Genomic DNA, 22156 nt, shown 5'->3' with positions numbered 1-22156 from the left:
GCTCACCCTAGTGGTGGCTGCAGACAGAATCTTATCATGTATCTCTGTATACAGGGAGCTCCTTCTTGTGGTGGCTGCAGACAGGATCTTATCATGTATCTCTGTATACATGGAGCTCCCCCTAGTTGTGGCTGCAGACAGAATCTTATCATTTATCTCTGTATACAGGGAGCTCCCCCTAGTGGTGGCTGCAGACAGAATCTTATCATGTATCTCTGTATACAGGGAGCTCCTTCTTGTGGTGGCTGCAGACAGGATCTTATCATGTATCTCTGTATACAGGGAGCTCCTTCTTGTGGTGGCTGCAGACAGAATCTTTTCATGTATCTCTGTATACAGGGAGCTCCCCCTAGTGGTGCCTGCAGACAGAATCTTATCATGTATCTCTGTATACATGGAGCTCCCCCTAGTGGTGGCTGCAGACAGAATCTTATCATGTATCTCTGTATACAGGGAGCTCCTTCTTGTGGTGGCTGCAGACAGGATCTTATCATGTATCTCTGTATACAGGGAGCTCCTTCTTGTGGTGGCTGCAGACAGAATCTTTTCATGTATCTCTGTATACAGGGAGCTCCTTCTTTTGGTGGCTGCAGACAGAATCTTATCATGTATCTCTGTATACAGGGAGCTCCTTCTTTTGGTGGCTGCAGACAGAATCTTATCTTGTGTCTCTGTATAAAGGGAGCTCCCTCTAGTGGTGACTGCATACAGGATGTTAGCATGTATCTCTGTATACAGGGAGCTCCCCCTTGTGGTGCCTGTAGACAGGAACTTATCATGTATCTCTCTATACAGGGAGCTCCCCCTAGTGGTGCCTGCAGACAGAATCTTATCATGTATCTCTGTATACAGGGAGCTCCCCCTAGTGGTGGCTGCAGACAGAATCTTATCATGTATCTCTGTATACAGGGAGCTCCTTCTTGTGGTGGCTGCAGATAGAATCTTTTCATGTATCTCTGTATACAGGGAGCTCCCCCTAGTGGTGCCTGTAGACAGGAACTTCTCATGTATCTCTGTATACAGGGAGCTCCCCCTAGTGGTGCCTGCAGACAGAATCTTATCATGTATCTCTGTATACAGGGAGCTCCCCCTAGTGGTGGCTGCAGACAGAATCTTATCATGTATCTCTGTATACAGGGAGCTCCTTCTTGTGGTGGCTGCAGATAGAATCTTTTCATGTATCTCTGTATACAGGGAGCTCCTTCTTGTGGTGGCTGCAGACAGAATCTTATCATGTATCTCTGTATACAGGGACCTCCCCCTAGTGGTGTCTGCAGACAGAATCTTATCATGTATGTCTGTATACAGGGAGCTCCCCCTAGTGGTGGCTGCAGACAGGATGTTATCATGTATCTCTGTATACAGGGACCTCCCCCTAGTGGTGGCTGTAGACAAAATCTTATAATGTATCTCTGTATGCAGGCAGGGCCGGCGTCAGCACCCGGGCAAGTGTCGGTGCCCTGAGCAGGCGTGGGAGGCCGACTCACCGTCGGGCACCCCGGCATGCTATGTGACCCCGTGAGCGGTGCTGGTGTCAGTGCCCGCTCCCCCCCGCTTGCTCAGGGCTCCGGCTCAGGGCTACCTCTTCTCGTGCCTCCGCAGCAGCTCCGGTGTCTTCCGCAACTGATGCACTGTGACGTCTCAGGTCAGAGGGCGCGGTGATGTCTTTCCACCGCACTCTCTCCAGAGCCGTCACAGGCAGCACAGGGCGGGAAGACGTCGGTGCGGGTGAGGGGTCTGAAGCAGCGGCAGCAGGTGACAAGTGAGGTATTTGATTTTTTTTAATATGTATGGAGGCATGGAGCATTATATGGTGGGGGGGGACAAGTGATATCCTGCATGGGGCATTATATGGGGTGGAGAGGTGACATCCTACATGGGGCATTATATGGGGTGGAGAGGTTACATCCTACATGGGGCATTATATGGGGTGGAGAGGCGACATCCTACATGGGGCATTATATGGGGGGAGAGGTGACATCCTGCATGGGGCATTATAAGGGGGGAGAGGTGACATTTTGTATGGGGCATTATATGGGGGGAGAGGTGACATCCTGCATGGGGCATTATATGGGGGGGTGGAGAGGTGACATCCTGCATGGTGCATTATATGGGGGGGGTGACATCCTGCATGGGGCATTATATGGGGGGGGAGAGGTGACATCCTGCTTGGGAAATGATATGGGGGGGAGGTGACATCCTGCATGGGGCATTATATGGGGGGGGGGGGAGTGACATCCTACATGGGGCATTATAAGGGGGGGGGTGACATCCTACATGGGGTATTATATGGGGGCCAGTATTCTGTATGGAGCGTTATAAGGGGGCCAATATCCTGTATGGAGCGTTATATGGGGACCAGTATCCTGTATGGAGCGTTATATGGGGACCAGTATCCTGTATGGAGCGTTATATGGGGACCAGTATCCTGTATGGAGCGTTATATGGGGACCAGTATCCTGTATGGAGCGTTATATGGGGACCAGTATCCTGTATGGAGCGTTATATGGGGACCAGTATCCTGTATGGAGCGTTATATGGGGGCCAGTATTCTGCATGGAGCAATATATGGGCCCATAATACTGTATGCAGGACTATACTGTCCGGTCTGCGCTGTGCGTTGAGAGAATTTGCCGGTTTCTGAGCTATTGTAGAACTTACGATATAGCTCATGTAATGTAAGAAGTGAAATCTTCAGCATTGTACCATATATATATTTCTCTGCGGTATCTGTGCATCATGTATCGTGGTATGTGTTAAAGGGGCCCACTGAGACTCTTTCGCCCAGGGCCCACAAAAACCTGGAGCTGGCCCTGTATACAGGGCGCTCCCCCTAGTGGTAACTTCAGACAGGATCTTATCATGTATCTCTGTATACATGGAGCTCCCCATAGTGGTGGCTGCAGACAGTATCTTATCATGTATCTCTGTATACAGGGAGCTCCCCCTAGTGGTGGCTGCAGACAATCTTATCATGTATCTCTGTATACAGGGAGCTCCCCCTAGTGGTGGCTGTAGACAATCTTATCATGTATCTCTGTATACAGGGAGCTCCCCCTAGTGGTGGCTGCAGACAGAATCTTATGTATCTCTGTATACAGGGAGCTCCCCCTAGTGGTGGCTGCAGACAATCTTATCATGTATTGCTTATTAACAAACAACGCAGCACACTGTAACGCTAAGTATGCGAACATGAAATATATGAAATTTGAATAGCATTACTGCTGTAGAAAAATAGAAATAAATGAGAAATCTTAGCGCATAAATTGGCCAATTCATGTGTACCTGGTAGCCACGGTAAGGCGTTTCTCAAAAATACCAGGAACCTATCAATGTGAACTCTCTAAGTGACTATGTCTGCTTGTGTGTGGGATAATAGAATCCTGCTGTAATTAAAATCGCCTGTGGCATAGAGGCGGAGTGCTCAGTCAAAGCTTATACATAGAAACAGAAAAAACTGGCTGGCACTTCCAAAACAAGAAATAGGTGTGAACAGGTGCTTACTAGGAGCAGCTCCCTCCATATACAACTAACAAACAAAGTAGCACACTGTAACGCTAAGTATGCGAACATGAAATATATGAATAGCATTACTGCTGTAGAAAATAGAAATAAATGAGAAATCTTAGCGCATAAATTGGCCAATTCATGTATACCTGGTAGCCACGGTAAGGCCTCTATGCCACAGGCGATTTTAATGACAGCAGAATTCTATTATCCCACACACAAGCAGTCACTTAGAAAGGAGTTCACATTGATAGGGTCCTGGTATTTTTGAAAAACGCCTTACCGTGGCTACCAGGTACACATGAATCGACCAATTTATTTGCTAAGATTTCTCATTTATTTCTATTTTTCTACAGCAGTAATGCTATTCAGATTTCATATATTTCATGTTCGCATACTTAGCGTTACAGTGTGCTGCTTTGTTTGTTAATTGTATATGGAGGGAGCTGCTCCCAGTAAGCACCTGTTCACACCTATTTCTTGTTTTGGAAGTGCCGGTCAGTTTTTTCTGTTATCATGTATTGCACTACATTTGTGGGGGGCACTGTGGGAATGTGTGAGTGTGAGGGGTGTCTGTGGCACTGTGACCTCTAGCTGCGCCCCTGAACCTCCTCCCTGCGTCATCCTTATTGTTTACACAAGGCAGTAGTGACCGCTCCCCCGCAGTGTGAAGGGTTAATACTTTTCATGTCATCGATCACTGTCGTGTGCTGTGTAAGAGTTAGCCGGTTATAACCGATCATTACAGAGACCTAATGACGGGGTGTTAGCTGCTCTGCACCCACAGCCCGGGCCGTAGTCTACCCGGTGGCCGCTCCCGGAGCTGCAGATGTTTTACTCCACTTCCGGCTTCCCGGCATGCACCGCTGACGTCACCAGTTTCCACGATGGCGGCGGACAGTGATGTGAGTACAGCGGCTCCTGTCAGCTGTCACTGCCGGGACATGTATGTGTGTATATATATATATATACTGCGCGAGTGCGGCCCTGGATCCACTACGTGTGTATAGTGTACACCTTGTTTGTATGTGCTGTACACCCTGTGTATATATATATATATATATATATATATATATATATATATATATATATATATATACACCGTACACCCTGTATATACTGTACACCCTATATATATATATATATATATATACCTTATACCCTGTATATACCGTACACCCTGTGTATACTTTACACCCTGTGTATGTATGTATATATATATATATATATACACACCGTACACCCTGTATATACTGTACACCCTATATATATATACCTTATACCCTGTATATATATATATATATATTATACCTTATACTCTGTATATACCGTACACCCTGTGTATACTTTACACCCTGTGTATGTATATATATATATACACACCGTACACCCTGTATATACTGTACACCCTATATATATATATACCTTATACCCTGTATATATATATATATATATATATATATACCTTATACTCTGTATATACCGTACACCCTGTGTATACTTTACACCCTGTGTATATATATACAGTCATATGAAAAAGTTTGGGCACCCCTATTAATCTTAAGCTTAATGTTTTATAAAAATTGGTGTTTTTGCAACAGCTATTTCAGTTTGATATATGTAATAACTGTTGGACACAGTAATGTTTCTGCCTTGAAATGAGGTTTATTGTACTAACAGAAAATGTGCAATCTGCATTCAAACAAAATTTGACAGGTGCATAAGTATGGGCACCTCACCAGAAAAGTGACATTAATATTTAGTAGATCCTCCTTTTGCAAAAATAACAGCCTCTAGTCGCTTCCTGTAGCTTTTAATGAGTTCCTGGATCCTGGATGAAGGTATTTTTGACCATTCCTCTTTACAAAACAATTCCAGTTCAGTAAAGTTTGATGGTCGCCGAGCATGGACAGCCCTCTTCAAATGATCCCACAGATGTTCAATGATATTCAGGTCTGGGGACTGGGATGGCCATTCCAGAACATTGTAATTGTTCCTCTGCATGAATGCCTGAGTAGATTTGGAGCGGTGTTTTGGATCATTGTCTTGCTGAAAGATCCATCCCCTGCGTAACTTCAACTTTATCACTGATTCTTGAACATTATTGTCAAGAATCTGCTGATACTGAGTGGAATCCATGCGTCCCTCAACTTTAACAAGATTCCCAGTGCCGGCATTGGCCACACAGCCCCAAAGCATGATGGAACCTCCACCAAATTTTACTGTGGGTAGCAAGTGTTTTTCTTGGAATGCTGTGTTTTTTTGCCACCATGCATAACGCCTTTTTGTATGACCAAACAACTCAATCTTGGTTTCATCAGTCCACAGGACCTTCTTCCAAAGAGAAATTGGCTTCTCCAAATGTGCTTTTGCATATCTCAGCCAACTCTGTTTGTGGCGTGCTTGCAGAAACGGCTTCTTTCGCATCACTCTCCCATACAGCTTCTCCTTGTGCAAAGTGCGTTGTATAGTTGACCGATGCACAGTGACATCATCTGCAGCAAGTTGATGCTGCAGCTGTCTGGAGGTGGTCTGAGGATTGTCCTTGACTGATCTCACCATTCTTCTTCTCTGCCTTTCTGATGTTTTTCTTGGCCTGCCACTTCTGGCCTTAACAAGAACTGTCCATGTGTTCTTCCATTTCCTTACTATGTTCCTCACAGTGGAAACTGACAGGTTAAATCTCTGAGACAGCTTTTTGTATCCTTCCCCTGAACAACTATGTTGAATAATCTTTGTTTTCAGATCATTTGACAGTTGTTTTGAGGAGCCCATGATGCCACTCTTCAGAGGAGATTCAAACAGGAGAACAACTTGCAAGTGGCCACTTTAAGTAGCTTTTCTCATGATTGCATACACCTGGCTATGAAGTTCAAAGCTCAATGAGGTTACAAAACCAAAAAAAGTGCTTTAGTAAGTCAGTAAAAAGTAGGTAGGAGTATTTAAAACAGGAAAATGATAAGGGTGCCCATACTTATGCACCTGTCAAATTTTGTTTGAATGCAGATTGCACATTTTCTATTAATACAATAAACCTCATTTCAAGGCAGAAACATTACTGTGTCCAACAGTTATTACATATATCAAACTGAAATATCTGTTGCAAAAGCACAAATTTTTATAAAACATTAAGCTTAAGATTAATAGGGGTGCCCAAACTTTTTCATATGACTGTATATGTATATATATATATATATATTTATATATATATATATATATATATATATATATATATATATATATATACCGTACACCCTGTGTGTGTGTGTGTGTGTGTGTGTGTGTGTGTATATATATATATACAGTACAGACCAAAAGTTTGGACACACCTTCTCATTTAAAGATTTTTCTGTATTTTCTTGACTATGAAAATTGTACATTCACACTGAAGGCATCAAAACTATGAATTAACACATGTGGAATTATATGCTTAACAAAAAAGTGTGAAACAACTGAAAATATGTCTTATATTCTAGGTTCTTCAAAGTAGCCACCTTTTGCTTTGATGACTGCTTTGCACACTCTTGGCATTCTCTTGATGAGCTTCAAGAGGTAGTCACCGGAAATGGTCTTCACTTCACAGGTGTGCCCTGTCAGGTTTAATAAGTGGGATTTCTTGCCTTATAAATGGGGTTGGGACCATCAGTTTTGTTGTGCAGAAGTCCGGTGGATACACAGCTGATAGTCCTACTGAATAGACTGTTAGAATTTGTATTATGGCAAGAAAAAAGCAGCTAAGTTAAGAAAAACGAGTGGCCATCATTACTTTAAGAAATGAAGGTCAGTCAGTCCAAAAACTTGGGAAAACTTTGAAAGTGTCCACAAGTGCAGTTGCAAAAACCATCAAGCGCTACAAAGAAACTGGCTCACATGAGGACCGCTCCAGGAAAGGAAGACCAAGAATCACCTCTGCTTCTGAGGATAAGTTTATCCGAGTCACCAGCCTCAGAAATCGCAGGTTAACAGCAGCTCAGATTAGAGACCAGGTCAATGCCACACAGAGTTCTAGCAGCAGACACATCTCTACAACTGTTAAGAGAAGACTTTGTGCAGCAGGCCTTCATGGTAAAATAGCTGCTAGGAAACCACTGCTAAGGACAGGCAACAAGCAGAAGAGACTTGTGTGGGCTAAAGAACACAAGGAATGGACATTAGACCAGTGGAAATCTGTGCTTTGGTCTGATGAGTCCAAATTTGAGATCTTTGGTTCCAACCACCGTGTCTTTGTGCGACGCAGAAAAGGTGAACGGATGGACTCTACATGTCTGGTTCCCACCGTGAAGCATGGAGGAGGAGGTGTGATGGTGTGGGGGGGCTTTGCTGGTGACACTGTTGGGGATTTATTCAAAATTGAAGGCATACTGAACCAGCATGGCTACCACAGCATCTTGCAGCGGCATGCTATTCCATCCGGTTTGCGTTTAGTTGGACCATCATTTATTTTTCAACAGGACAATGACCCCAAACACCTCCAGGCTGTGTAAGGGCTATTTGACCAAGAAGGAGAGTAATGGGATGGGATGACCTGGCCTCCACAGTCACCAGACCTGAACCCAATCGAGATGGTTTGGGGCGAGCTGGACCGCAGAGTGAAGGCAAAAGGGCCAACAAGTGCTAAGCATCTCTGGGAACTCCTTCAAGATTGTTGGAAGACCATTTCCGGTGACTACCTCTTGAAGCTCATCAAGAGAATGCCAAGAGTGTGCAAAGCAGTCATCAAAGCAAAAGGTGGCTACTTTGAAGAACCTAGAATATAAGATATATTTTCAGTTGTTTCACACTTTTTTGTTAAGTATATAATTCCACATGTGGTAATTCATAGTTTTGATGCCTTCAGTGTGAATGTACAATTATCATAGTCATGAAAATACAGAAAAATCTTTAAATGAGAAGGTGTGTCCAAACTTTTGGTCTGTACTGTATATATATATATATATATATATATATATATATATATATCATGCATCCTTTATATATACACTGTACACCGTACACCCATTATGTATACACACCTTGAAAATACTGTACACCCTGTGCGTATATACCAGACTTGGGCAAAGTGCGGCCCGCGGGCCACATTCGGCCCTCTGGCTGTTCCAGTCCGGCCCGTGGACCAAGACTGCCAAGGGGCTGATAACAGTGGCCCACGGGCCGCACTATGCCCTTCCCAGCTCACACACATGCCGTCACTGCCCGCCGTCACTGCCCGCCCACACGCCGTCACCGCTGTCTCAATCCGCGGTCTCAATCCGCTGTGAATGCATTGGTGGAGGAGGGGCCGCTACCTCGCTCTTCCATCAATCAGCATTAGAAACAGCTGACGCGATGGCGTCAGCCTGTGCACTGCGGAGAGTCAGTGCTTCTCAGACAGGAGCGCCAGGGGAACAGGGAGTGAGGTAAGTATATGCTGGACATAGGGGGGGCTTTAATGATGGACACAGGGGGGGCACTCTCATGCTGGACGAAGGGGGGGCTTTAATGCTGGACACAGGGGGGGTACTCTCAGGCTGAACACAGGGGGGCTCTCATGCTGGACACAGGGGGGGCTCTCATGCTGGACACAGAGGGGCTCTCTCATGCTGGACACAGAGGGGCTCTCTCATGCTGGACACAGGAGGGGCTCTCATGCTGGACACAGGAGGGGCTGTCATGCTGGACACAGGGGGGGCTTTCATGCTGGACACTGGGGAGGGCTGTCAGGCTGGACACTGGGGAGGGCTGTCATGCTGGAGACACTGGGGGGCTCTCATGCTGGACAATAAGGAGGGCTGTCATGCTGGACACAGGGGTGCTCTCATACTGGAAACTGGGGGGCTTTAATGCTGGGCACTGGGAGGCTTTAATGCTGGACACTAAGGAGGGCTGTCATACTGGAAACTAGGGAGGGCTGTCATGCTGGACACTGGGGAGGCTCTTGGGCTCTCATACTGGACATGAGGGGGCTGTGTGAGGCTCATGCTGGACATGAGGGGGCTGTGTGGGGCTCATGCTGGACACGGGAGGGATGTGTGGGGCTCATGATGGCCACGGGGGGGCTGTGTGGGGCTCATGCTGGACACGGGAGGGATGTGTGGGGCTCATGATGGCCACGGGGGGGCTGTGTGGGGCTCATGCTGGACACGGGAGGGATGTGTGGGGCTCATGATGGCCACGGGGGGGCTGTGTGGGGCTCATGCTGAACATGGGGGGGCTGTGTGGGGCTCATGCTGGCCTTGTGGGGCTGTGTGGGACTCATAATGGACATGGGGGGCTGTATATAGAGAGGCTGTGTGGGGGCTCAAGCTGTATATAGGGGGATGTCAGCACACTTAATTCTGCTCAATATTAAGTTACACAATTCATATTTATGTAATCATTAATAATAATAATTAGAATTAATATGTCAATATTAATATTGAGCAGAATTAATTTCAGCCTATTGGTTCGGCCCTCCCCAACAGTCACAGTCTCTCATGTGGCCCCTCGGGAAAATTAATTGCCCACCCCTGGTATATACCATGCACCCTGTGAGTGTGTGTGTGTGTGTGTGTGTGTGTGTATGTATATATATATATATATATATATATTATTATTTACACCCTGTACATACTGTATCTCTGTATATTTCGTACACACCGAACACTCTGTATATACTGTAACCCCGTATATACAGTGGTGTGAAAAAGTGTTTACCCCCTTCCTGATTTCTTATTCTTTTGCAGGTTTGTCACTTAAATGTTTCAGATCACAAAACAAATGTAAATATTAGACAAAGATAACACAAGTAACCACAAAATGTAGTTTTTAAATGAAGGTCTTTATTATTAAGGGAAAAAGAAATCCAAACCTACAGGGCCCTGTGTGAAAAAGTGATTGCCCCCTAAACCAAATAACTGGTTGAGCAATTAGCAGCAATAACTGCAATCCAGCGTTTTCGATAACTGGCAATGAGTCTTTTACAACGCTCTGAAGGAATTTTAGCCGCTTATCTTTGCAGAATTGTTTTAATTCAGCCACATTGGAGGGTTAATTTTGTTTTTCTTAAGCCATTCAGAGGTGGACTTGCTTGTGTGTTTTGGATCATTGTCTTGCTGCATAACCCCAGTGCACTTCAGCTTGAGGTCACGAACTGATGGCCAGCCATTCTCCTTCAGGATTTTTTGGTAGACAGCAGAATTCATGACTTCATTAACCACAGCAAGTCTTCCAGGTCCTGAAGCAGCAAAACAGCCCCAGACCATCACACTACCACCACTATATTTTACTGTTGGTATGATGTTTCTCTTTTGAAATGCTGTGTTACGTCTACGCCAGATGTAATGGGACTTACACCTTCCAAAAAGTTAAACTCTTGTCTCGTCAGTCCACAGAGTTTTCTCCCAACAGTCTTGGCGATCATCAAGATGTTTTCTGGCAAAACTGAGACGAGCCTTTGTTCTTTTTGCTCAGCAGTGATTTTCGTCTTGGAACTCTGCCAATCATGCTATTTTTGCCCAGCCTATTTCTTAGGTCACGGCCCCACTATCAGTATTTTTTCTCAGGAGTGGGAGCCAAAACCAGGAGTGGGTGATAAATGCAGAATTGGTGACTTGTTTCTATTATACCTTTTTCTCTGATTGTTCCTCACCTGGTTTTGGCTCCCACTCCTGAGAAAAAATACTGACCGAATACTGATAGTGGGGCTATGGCCTTATGGTGGAGTCATGAACACTGATCTTAACTGAAGCAAGTGAGGCCTGCAGTTCTTTGGATGTTGTTGTGGGGTGTTTTGAGACCTCTTGGATTAGTTGGCTCTGCGCTCTTGGGGTAATTTTGGTCGTTCGGCCACTCCTGGGAAGGTTCACCACTGTTCCATGTTTTCACCCTTTGTGGATAATGGCTCTCACTGTGGTTCCCTGGAGTCCCAAAGCTTTAGAAATGGCTTTATAACCTTTTCCAGACTGATAGATCTCAGTTACTTTGTTTCTCATTTGTTCCTGAATTTCTTTGAATCGCAGCATGATGTCTAGCTTTTGAGGATCTTTTGGTCTCCTTCACTTTGTCAGGCAGGTCCTATTTAAGTGAGTTCTTGATTGAGAACAGGTGTGGCAGTAATCAGGCTTGTGTGTGGCTAGGGAAATTGAACTCAGCTTCTCAAAGATGAGATAATCCACAATTTATGTTTTAACCCCTTTCCAATGTGGTACGTAATAGTATGCACCATGTCGGAACACCCGATTCAGCTTCGCCGCTGAGCCCACACTGAACCGGGCACATGTCAGCTGATTTATACAGCTGACATGTGCCCGCAACAGCCGCGGGTGGAATCGCGATCCACCCGTGGCTATTAACTAGTTAAATGCCGCTGTCAATCTCTGCGCGCCAGAAGTGCGTCACTAACTCAGCCCATCGGTGACCCCGTCACGTGATCGTGGGTTACCGATGGGTTGGCATGATAACCCGGGGTCTCCAGCAGACCCTTGTGGTTGTCATGTCCTCATAGTAAGTGAGCACATCTGCTGCATACAGGCGATCTGCTCATCCCCTGTAAGCAGCAGAGCCGATGAGACTATAGAAGCAAGCAAAAAGGAAAAAAAAAAAAAGTTTAAAAAAATAAATAAATATATATATATATATATATATATATATATATATATATATATATATATATATATATATATATATAAAAAAAAGTTCAAATCACCCCTTTTTCGCACCATTCAAAATAAAACAATAAAAAAAACCTCCCACATAGACATATTTGGTATCTCTGCATTCAGAGTCGCCCGATCTATCAATATAAAAAAGAATTAATCCGATCGGTAAACGGCATAACGAGAAAAAAAATTCTAAAGCCAGAATTACTTTTCTTTGGTCGCCGCAACATAGCAATAAAATGCAATAACGGGCGATGAAAACATCAGATCTACCCCAAAATGGTATCCATAAAAATGTCAACTCGGCGCGCAAAAAATAAGCTCTCACCCGGCCCCAGAGCCCCAAAAATGGAGACGCTACAGGTCTCGGAAAATGGAAAGAAAACCTATACATGTTTGGTATCTACAAACTCGTAATGACCTGGAGAATAATAATGGCAGGTCAGTTTTATCATTCAGTGAACGTGGTAAAAAAAAAACAACCCAAAAAACAACTGTGGAATTGCACTTTTTTTTTCCAGTTTTCCAGAACACGATATGGTAAAACCAGTGATGCTGTTCAAAAGTACAACTTGTCTCGCAAAAAAATAAGCCCTAACATGGCCATATTGATCGAAATATAAAAAATGTATGGCTCTGGGAAGAAGGGGGGCAAAAAAACGGAAAATGCTCCGGTCATGAAGGGGTTAAGGTGGGGGGCAATCACTTTTTCACACAGGACCCTGTAGGTTTGGATTTCTTTTTCCCTTAATAATAAAGACCCTCATTTAAAAACTGCATTTTGTGGTTACTTGTGTTATCTTTGTCTAAAATTTAAATTGGTTTTGTGATCTGAAACATTTAAGTGTGACAAACATACAAAAGAATAAGAAATCAGGAAGGGGCAAACACTTTTTCACACCGCTGTATATGATGCAGCCCTTATCTGTGCAGTATATACCATACATCCTGTATATACTGTATCCCTGTATGTATGTGGTGCAGCCATTATCTGTGCAGTATATACCCTGTATACTTATGCTGTACACTTTTCTATTCTCCCGTCTCTGTTTCCTGCCTCTGTTCCCCATATAACACTATAGTCTCTTTCTTTTACAGCCCGAGTCCGAGGTCTTTGAGATCACCGACTTCACGACGGCCTCTGAGTGGGAGAGGTGAGTCCTCGCTGCAGACATCTGCCCTTGTACGTCGTAGAAGTTTATCTGCGTACAAAGATATGGGGACACTACAACTCCCAGCATGGCCTGATGTAATGAAATTGACATCTCCAGTATTCCAGTATATTTTGTGGTTCCGATTCTCTCTAATTCCAGGATCTCTGCTTGTTGTATTTCTTACAGCTAATGATTTGTTACAATTTCATCAGCAGCACAAGCTTCACTCTGGTTTTCATAGTTTGTTACAATGTATCAGTGCAGTTAGAATCTTTCTGCCTGGAGTCCAGACTATAGGACGTGGTCGAGACTGGATACAACTGAAGCAAACCCTCAGCTGTAGACAATGTCAGCCACTCAGTCTCCTATTGTGCACTGATGAGGGGCAGGAACCCCCAAAACAGCTGTCTGCAAGTGGAGAATAAGATTTGGCTGTATATCCTTAGTGACTTGATATGACCCTTTAACACTTTAAGAGCTGGGCCAGTTTTCACTTTTGTGACTCCATTTTTCTCTCATCGTCTTCTGAGACCCATGACTTTATTTTTCCGTCGCTGGTTCTGTTAGGGCTTCTTCTCTGCGTTGTAAGCTAACCTTTTTAATTACAAAACTTACAACCCCTATGGCGCACATACAGCATTTTGATTGCTTTTTATTGAGATTTTTTTTTTATTGTTGGGGGAAGTGTTGCAATAAAATAAAACAGCAATTTTGGCCGTTCAATTTTTTTTTTTTTTTTGCTTAATTGCATTTACCTGTATGTGTTAGATAATTTTTAGATTTTTAAAATATATTTATTTATTTTTTTTTTAATGGGGGGTAATTTTAATTTTTATTTATTTTTTTTTTAAATATATTTTTTAAAACTTATGAAATTAAAAATACATTTTTTTTTTTTTTTAAGAGACTTGACTCTTCAATCGTTTGATCACAGTATTGCAGTATATAGTCTCCTATGAAGCTCATCCTGTGACTGTAAATTACTAAAATACGAATAATAGCCAAGGGCGCCTTCAGCAGGCTCCTTGCTGCAATAGCAACGCGCGACACAGCTAGGGCCGGTGCTCGTCCCAACAGACGCCCCATCCTTCTCGCCCCACTTCAATGCCGCATCCGGCCAGTGACATTTGAGGGGTTAACAGCAGCGATTGGGGCTCGCTTCAGTTTCTGCTTTTAGAGGTAGGTGCTGGCTGTATAACACAGCCGGTACCTGCCCAGTGTGAGGCTGCTTCAGTTCCTGAGCCCGCTCTATACACTCACACCTATCCCATGATCGTGGATCGGCTTTTAGGATTGTGATTTTTTAATAGGTGGCACCATTCTCTTCCTCTTTGAAGAGGGAGTCTGTATTGTTACACTACTGGTGTGGTCAGCGCAGCATGGTTTTGCTGACGGCTTCCTTTTAACCCCTAAGCGACATCCATCGTACATCTATGGCGAATGTTCACACTCGCAGCGCAGCTTTTGGGTTGTGTTATTCAGTCAACACCCAAAAGTAACGGCGGTGATTGGAGCACAACAAGAACAAAAAAACATGTCGGAATTGCTGTATTTTCATCAGTTTCACCCCACCTGGACTTTTTCATCCGTTTTTTTTTTGCATAATACATGTGAAGTTAATGGTGCTCATCCCGCACAAAAAAAAAAAAGTCCTAACTCCTATGACAATGTTAATGGAATAATAATAAGTAAAATAGTAATGGCTCTTGGTAGACAAGGAGGAAGGGACAAAAGCGTAGAAAGGAAGATTGATCGTGTCTCCAAGAGAGGTAAATAGTAATTCTTTATTATAAGGTGTGTGTTCTCAGTATCTGCGTCAATAATCCAAATAAATAAAAGTTTAGGTTCTCCTAAATTAAGCTGAATAAACCTCGCACAACATTTCATATTTGTGAAGACTTGGGGTCTTCCGTGGGCATAATACCACTCAGACAACACAGGGTGAGGGTAAAACAGTGTGGCAATACTTTATTGAACCACCAAACAGACAATAAACACATAGAACAGGTCCAGCAAATACACGAGATGGTACAACATTACATAGTCTCACCCTTCTGATGGCCCACCGAGAATAGAGCAACTGCGACTTTGGGACTTCCAGGGCCAACTACCTCAACCAGTGGCCCCCCGCTTTTGGCGGCCCCCACAGAGAGGAGGTAGCGGCAAGCTTAGGAAGCTGACAGCCCATAGAGGTACAAGGCCAGGAGACCCGAGGGCCCACCCTGCCCTCTCCGAGAGTTTCCATGGAGCCAGATGACCGGATGTCTCAATCTGGTTTTTCCGAATGTCTCCATGGGTTCTCTGATGGTCAGTGGAGCAGATCTGTATATTTCCAGTCAGGGCCGTGTACCCTTAGGCCGGAATCATGTAGAATCCAAATCTGTGTCTCTCTGGATCGAGCCATGCTACCAAGCTGATGGTAGGAAGAGTGTCTGATCTTTGATTGTCCTTGTAAAGTCTGCTTGCTAAAGAGGCATTGTTCCTTAAATAGTTACTACTGTCCTTTCAAGTACTCATCCACAGGTCAAGGGTTAGGGAGGGTATTTTTCCACAGGGCTCAGGTCTCATTGTTTGAGCATTTAATCAATTTACATAGTTGGTATAGCAGGGGGCTCTTGTAAATCAACATCTAGCTGTCTTTAGTATAATATGCAATTAGCATATTAACAAACATCATTGTCCCAAAACACTGAGTCACTGTCCTTCTTGACCAGCCAAAGAAAAACACATACATTCACAAGTCAACGCAAACACAATAGTGTGTTCCTCTTGGCTTGACAAATCTAGACGTCTGGCTGATTAAGATAAGAAGCTGTTTCATCATAATGTTCATCTGAGTGCTTTTCCCCCCTTATTTCAGCCATTATTGGGGGTCTCGGCTCTCAGACCCTAAACTTGGATCTAAACTTCCGAAAGTTTAAAAGTTTTCTGAACCTATAGGTGCGCTTTATTTTGTCTTAACTTTCTTTGTAATCTCAGGTTTATTTCCAAAGTCGAAGAAGTTCTGAATGACTGGAAGCTGATAGGAGTGTCAACCAAAAAGACTCCGGAGAAGGTGAGTCTGAGCTCCATGGCACGAAATATGACGGAAGCATACAGGAGAAAACTGGTGCATGTGGTCAGAGGGCAAGTGTGGAGAGTGCGCAGGAGCCAAGCTCCCTTCACATACGATACACACGCAGTGCATGTTACATAGCCAGCATCTATGTCTAACAGCAGCGGCGGGAGCTGAGCTCTGAACGCTGCGGTTAACTATTTAGATGCTATGATCGATCGCTAAGCTGCAACAGCTCCCATCACCTTCCTCCCACCATGCGATCCCAGGGATGGGATGCATATCCACATGTGAGAACAACTGTGAATGAGCAGGGGCACGCAGTACCGGAGCAATAATAATATACATGCATAAATCAGTTAAATCAATCATGTATGCTAATGAAGCAAGTATACAGCAAGTATGCGGGTCATATCATATACATAATCCTGCTGCTGTACCAGTAAATGAATATATCAAGGTATATACAATGAATTATCATATTGCAACTGTCAATATGCCCAGCTTAGAACATAGAGAAATACCTTTGATACCAAATGCAGGAGCTCCTATGTATCCCATGTCTGCCCTGATACTCGTTTCAGACCAGCCTTTGTCAGGGGCCACAGCCTTCGTCACCCCCCCCCTTCCCGGCCCTGTATATGTCATTTATTCCTCAATAAAATTTTCCAATTTTGTACATCCACATTATTATTTTTTATGAGCATTCCGGACTATCTCTCGTCGGTTTGTTTGGTTGAGTCCTTTTAGCCCGACATGTTTTACTGGGTTACTATATAGCTCTTGACTTATTTGTATTATTTCAATATGTTGAAGTTTTCCATGAGTTATAATTATTATTATTAAAGGGGTTGTCCCATATCGGAAAAGTTTTTTTCCCACAAGCTCTATTAGTAAAAAAAAAAAAAGCAATTTGTTCTTTTCTCTCTCCCTAGGTCCAGCACATAATCTCCTCTGCTCTCCCGGTGTATGCTGTTGTCTGCAGCGCTGACGTTACGTCGACAGCGCAGCAGTCAATCAGTCGCTCAGTGGCTCAAGCTGTAATCTCTGGTGGATCTGCTGAGCTCAGTTATTGGCGGCAGCGCTGTTAACACGTCATTAACACTGCAGACAATAACAGACACCAGGAGCAGCGGTGGCGACTCATAAACAATTTCAGAATTGCTTTTTTGAAACAGAAACAAGTGTTTAGGAGGCTTAAAGCTGGGTAAGGAGCAACCAAACTCTGCCACAAAGGTGAGGTTGTGGAAAACGGTTTCATGTCACAGGTCATACACTATGGCGACTCTGAGCATAGCAACAAGACACAAGGTAGTTATACTGCATCAGCAAGGTCTGTCCCGGGGAAATGATTCACCACAGACTGGGGTTTCATGATGTGATGATCAAGCTCTTTTGAAGAGGCACCAAGAAATGGGCAATGTTATGGACGGTGGAGGTAGTGGTCGGCCGTAGAAACTTAGTGCAGCAGATGAAAGACATGTCATGATTACTTCCCTTTTAATTCAGAAGATGTCCAGCAGTGCCATCAGCTCAGAACTGGCGTCAATCAGTGGGACCCAGATACATTCATCTAGTGTACCGAGAAGTCTGGCCAGAACTAATTTTTGTGGACTAGGTGCAACCAAAAGCCAGATCTTCCCCATGGAATCAAGCTCAAGTGACCCAACTCTGCAGAATAATGTCAGCAGGTCTCTGGAGTGAGGAGTCACAATGTGATGTTCCTGGAGATCTGGAGAGAGGCACAATGATGAGGGTCTGCAGGAGCAGTTACGCTCGGTGGAGGGTCCGGCAAGATTGTGGCTGCATTTTCAGCAAATGGAGTTGTGGATTTGAGCAGGATTAATGGAGTCCTCAATGCTGAGAAATCCAAGAGATACTTTTCCATCATGCAAACTATTAACACTTCTATTTATGAAAGCATTCTTACATTGCAGCTTTTTTTCACTCCTGCCTAACACTTTAGCACAGTACTGTATACTAAGATATAAACAGCCCAAAAATAAATCCCAGTGTATCATAAAAAAAATATATATATATATATATATATATATATATATATATATATATATATTGTGCTCTGTCTTCCAGGGAGAGTACACAAGCGGCGTATGGGAAGAGAAGGGCGATGAAGTTTTATTTGCCGACTTCAAGTTCTGCATAAAACATCATTATTTTGTGCAAGACTCCAGCGAAAGAGAAGAGAAGGACGATGAAGTGGAAGGTATGGTATACAATTTATCTATGTACATATACTGACCTATGAAAGAAGTCATGAATCTGAGAGCTATATATATATATATATATATATGTGTATATAAATATGTACATATATATATATAATTATATTTATATACAGTACAGACCAAAAGTTTGGACACACCTTCTCATTTAAAGATTTTTCTGTATTTTCATGACTGAAAATTGTACATTCACACTGAAGGCATCAAAACTATGAATTAACACATGTGGAATTATATACTTAACAAAAAAGTGTGAAACAACTGAAAATATGTCTTATATTCTAGGTTCTTCAAAGTATCCACCTTTTGCTTTGATGACTGCTTTGCACACTCTTGGCATTCTCTTGATGAGCTTCAAGAGGTAGTCACCGGAAATGGTTTTCACTTCACAGGTTTGCCCTGTCAGGTTTAATAAGTGGGATTTCTTGCCTTATAAATGGGGTTGGGACCATCAGTTGTGTTGTGCAGAAGTCAGGTGGATACACAGCTGATAGTCCTACTGAATAGACTGTTAGAATTTGTATTATGGCAAGAAAAAAGCAGCTAAATAAAGAAAAACGAGTGGTCATCATTACTTTAAGAAATGAAGGTCAGTCAGTGCGAAAAAATTGGGAAAACTTTGAAAGTGTCCCAAGTGCAGTTGCAAAAACCATCAAGCGCTACAAAGAAACTGGCTCACATGAGGACCGCCCCAGGAAAGGAAGACCAAGAGTCACCTCTGCTTCTGAGGATAAGTTTATCCGAGTCACCAGCCTCAGAAATCGCAGGTTAACAGCAGCTCAGATTAGAGACCAGGTCAATGCCACACAGAGTTCTAGCAGCAGACACATCTCTACAACAACTGTTAAGAGGAGACTTTGTGCAGCAGGCCTTCATGGTAAAATAGCTGCTAGGAAACCACTGCTAAGGACAGGCAACAAGCAGAGGAGACTTGTTTGGGCTAAAGAACACAAGGAATGGACATTAGACCAGTGGAAATCTGTGCTTTGGTCTGATGAGTCCAAATTTGAGATCTTTGGTTCCAACCAGCGTGTCTTTGTGCGACGCAGAAAAGGTGAACGGATGGACTCTACATGCCTGGTTCCCACCATGAAGCATGGAGGAGGAGGTGTGATGGTGTGGGGGTGCTTTGCTGGTGACACTGTTCGGGATTTATTCAAAATTGAAGGCATACTGAACCAGCATGGCTACCACAGCATCTTGCAGCGGCATGCAGTTGTTTCACACTTTTTTGTTAAGTATATAATTCCACATGTGTTAATTCATAGTTTTGATGCCTTCAGTGTGAATGTACAATTTTCATAGTCATGAAAATACAGAAAAATCTTTAAATGAGGTGTGTCCAAACTTTTGGTCTGTACTGTATAAAAAGAAAGCGCAGCCGCACTCCATTATGGCCAAAATACATAAAGACAATAAAAACGTTTGATTTAAACTGTGTTATTACTCAATGAACTTTACTTACAAAAACGGAGGTTCTTAGAGCATAAATTGGCCAATTCATGTATGCCCATCAACCGCTGCATCTGATGGGTACTACTTTGCCTACATGCCTCTCTTGGGCTACAAGCCTATAACTCTGGACAGAACATGTCACTTCTGGGCTGAAACACCTACAATTTAAATGGGCTGGTAGAGTAGAATATACATCACCTGCTGGTTAAATGGGGGGAGTGCAAGGTCAAACAGGAATATTAGTGACAGAGTCACTGGTAGGATCTATTAGGGGAGGTATGTGTCACACACGTTGTTAGCCTGTGTGAACTGAAACCAATAAACTTTCTGCCAGCATGTTATATGCTGGAGGGTTAACTCATTTAAAGGGTGTGGTTTTATGGGAATGACATAGAGATGGGAGGGAAGTCATTCCCCATACCTCACCTGAGGGTGTGGCTGAGCAAGGTTTAAATGGTAAATCAGCTTTATTTCTGTGGAGTGTGTGTGGTCTGGAGAGTGAAGTCTCCAGGCTGTGTTTGGGTGAAACCAGAGAGCAACATCGAAGGACTAGTGTTGCTGAAGACTTCACTGTGCTACCTGGAGTAGCAGAGCCTCACTCAGTATTGGACCCTTATCTTTTGTTTTCCCATCAACCCCAAGAGGGACTGTTTATTTTTTTTATGGGGTGCTGCTGGAGTTTATGCTGCACAATAAACCCGCAGACAGTTTACTCAAACCGTGTGTCCTGTGTCTGCCTCCGGAGAGCCGAGTAAGTCGTCTTGCCACAGTTGGTGTGAGAGTGCATGCAAGGTTCCAGGAACACGTGTACCTGCCACAGAGACCGGTGGATGTCCTGGGTGAAGACCGTCAGCCAGCCAAAGATGTCCACCAACATGGAAGAGCTTATTAAGCATTTAGTCCAGAGCCAGCAGCAACACCTGCAACAATTACAGCTGCAGCAGATCCTGCAGCAGCAGCAAGCTCAACAGGAGACGACCAATCTGTTGCTTCAGAAGATCCAGTTGCAGCAATAGGCTAAGCAGCAACACCAGCAGGAGGCACAACAGCAGATACAGCTTCTGGCGGACGCCATCCAAGGCAGGACGACCGCCCCACCTCCAGGGCCGACTGATGATCCCCACGTAAGGAAGACGGTAGGACAGGCCATGCCGAAAATGACCCCCGGGGATGATGTAGAAGCATTTTTAACTGTCCTTAACCGTTGGCTGATCGGTAGAGACTTCCACCAGGACAGTGGGCAGAGGTTCTGGCGCCATATTTGAACCCCAAAAGACATATTATGACTTGACACTGCAGGATGCCAAGGAATACGCCAAGCTAAAGACAGAGATCTTAGCTCGCCTAGGAGTGAATATGGCGGTGAGAGCCCAATGAGTCCATCACTGGGCGTATGCCAGCGACAAACCCCCTCGCTCGTAGATGTTTGACCTACTGCATCTCATTCAGAAGTGATTGCAGAGTACTCCTCCAGCCCAGATGGTTGAGAGGGTGGTGATTGACCGATTCATGCATTCCCTTCCCAAGCCAGTACAGACCTGGGTTGCCCAGGGTGATCCCCAGAACGCTGATGTCTTCATCGGCTTGGTAGAGAGGTATCAGGTGGTTGAGAAATCCCTCGGGAAGCCGGATATAGTCACTTCTCCGCACTGGGATACGCAAAAGGGGGCGGGTTCACCACGGAAGGGGTCTAGAGCCACCACTGGGGGGCGTCCCACTCTCACTGAAGGTGCCACAAGGACTAGGATTAAGGATATAGTCTGTTGGCGGTGTGACAACCCTGGGCACGTAGCCGCCACGTGTCATATGTCCCCTGGGCCCATGGATTGCAGCCTGGGTAGACGGGTCTCCTATTATACTTACCCAGCCTGCATTGTGGACTGTCAACCCGGCGAGGGGCCGCAGGCATGTGCCGTATCCAGTAATGGAGTTAAAGTGCTTGGACTGTTAGACTCTGGGAGTCTGGTGACCTTAATCAGAGCTACCCTTCCCCACCAATTGATCCCTTCCAAAACTGTGGGCGTTCGGTGCATCCATGGTGACGCCAAGGACTATCCCGTGGCCACAGTGACAGTGGGAACAGACTGTGGTGCCCAATCCCACGAGGTCGGGGTGGTTAAGGATCTG

The 22156-nt window shown here is 44.3% G+C and overlaps 1 protein-coding gene across 5 annotated transcripts in view; it reads left to right on the top strand.

The window, feature by feature from the left end:
- RAB3GAP1 (RAB3 GTPase activating protein catalytic subunit 1) overlaps positions 1 to 22156 on the top strand; it is a 152018-nt gene that overhangs the window by 5494 nt on the left and 124368 nt on the right. For 3 of the 5 annotated variants that reach the window (XM_073647279.1, XM_073647280.1, XM_073647278.1), the window contains exons 2-4: positions 13221 to 13276; positions 16256 to 16331; positions 18423 to 18555. In XM_073647279.1, coding sequence (XP_073503380.1) covers positions 13221 to 13276; positions 16256 to 16331; positions 18423 to 18555 — 265 coding nt within the window. Of the gene's footprint in view, positions 1 to 4313; positions 4413 to 13220; positions 13277 to 16255; positions 16332 to 18422; positions 18556 to 22156 lie in introns of those variants that run through there. The other 2 variants (XM_073647282.1, XM_073647281.1) reach the window with 1 other exon arrangement.

Source organism: Phyllobates terribilis, unplaced genomic scaffold (genome assembly GCF_046119375.1).
Source record: "Phyllobates terribilis strain yellow unplaced genomic scaffold, ASM4611937v1 Scaffold_9__5_contigs__length_417890890, whole genome shotgun sequence".
Classification (NCBI taxonomy): Eukaryota; Metazoa; Chordata; class Amphibia; order Anura; family Dendrobatidae; genus Phyllobates; species Phyllobates terribilis.
This window is presented reverse-complemented; position numbering and strand designations above follow the sequence as displayed.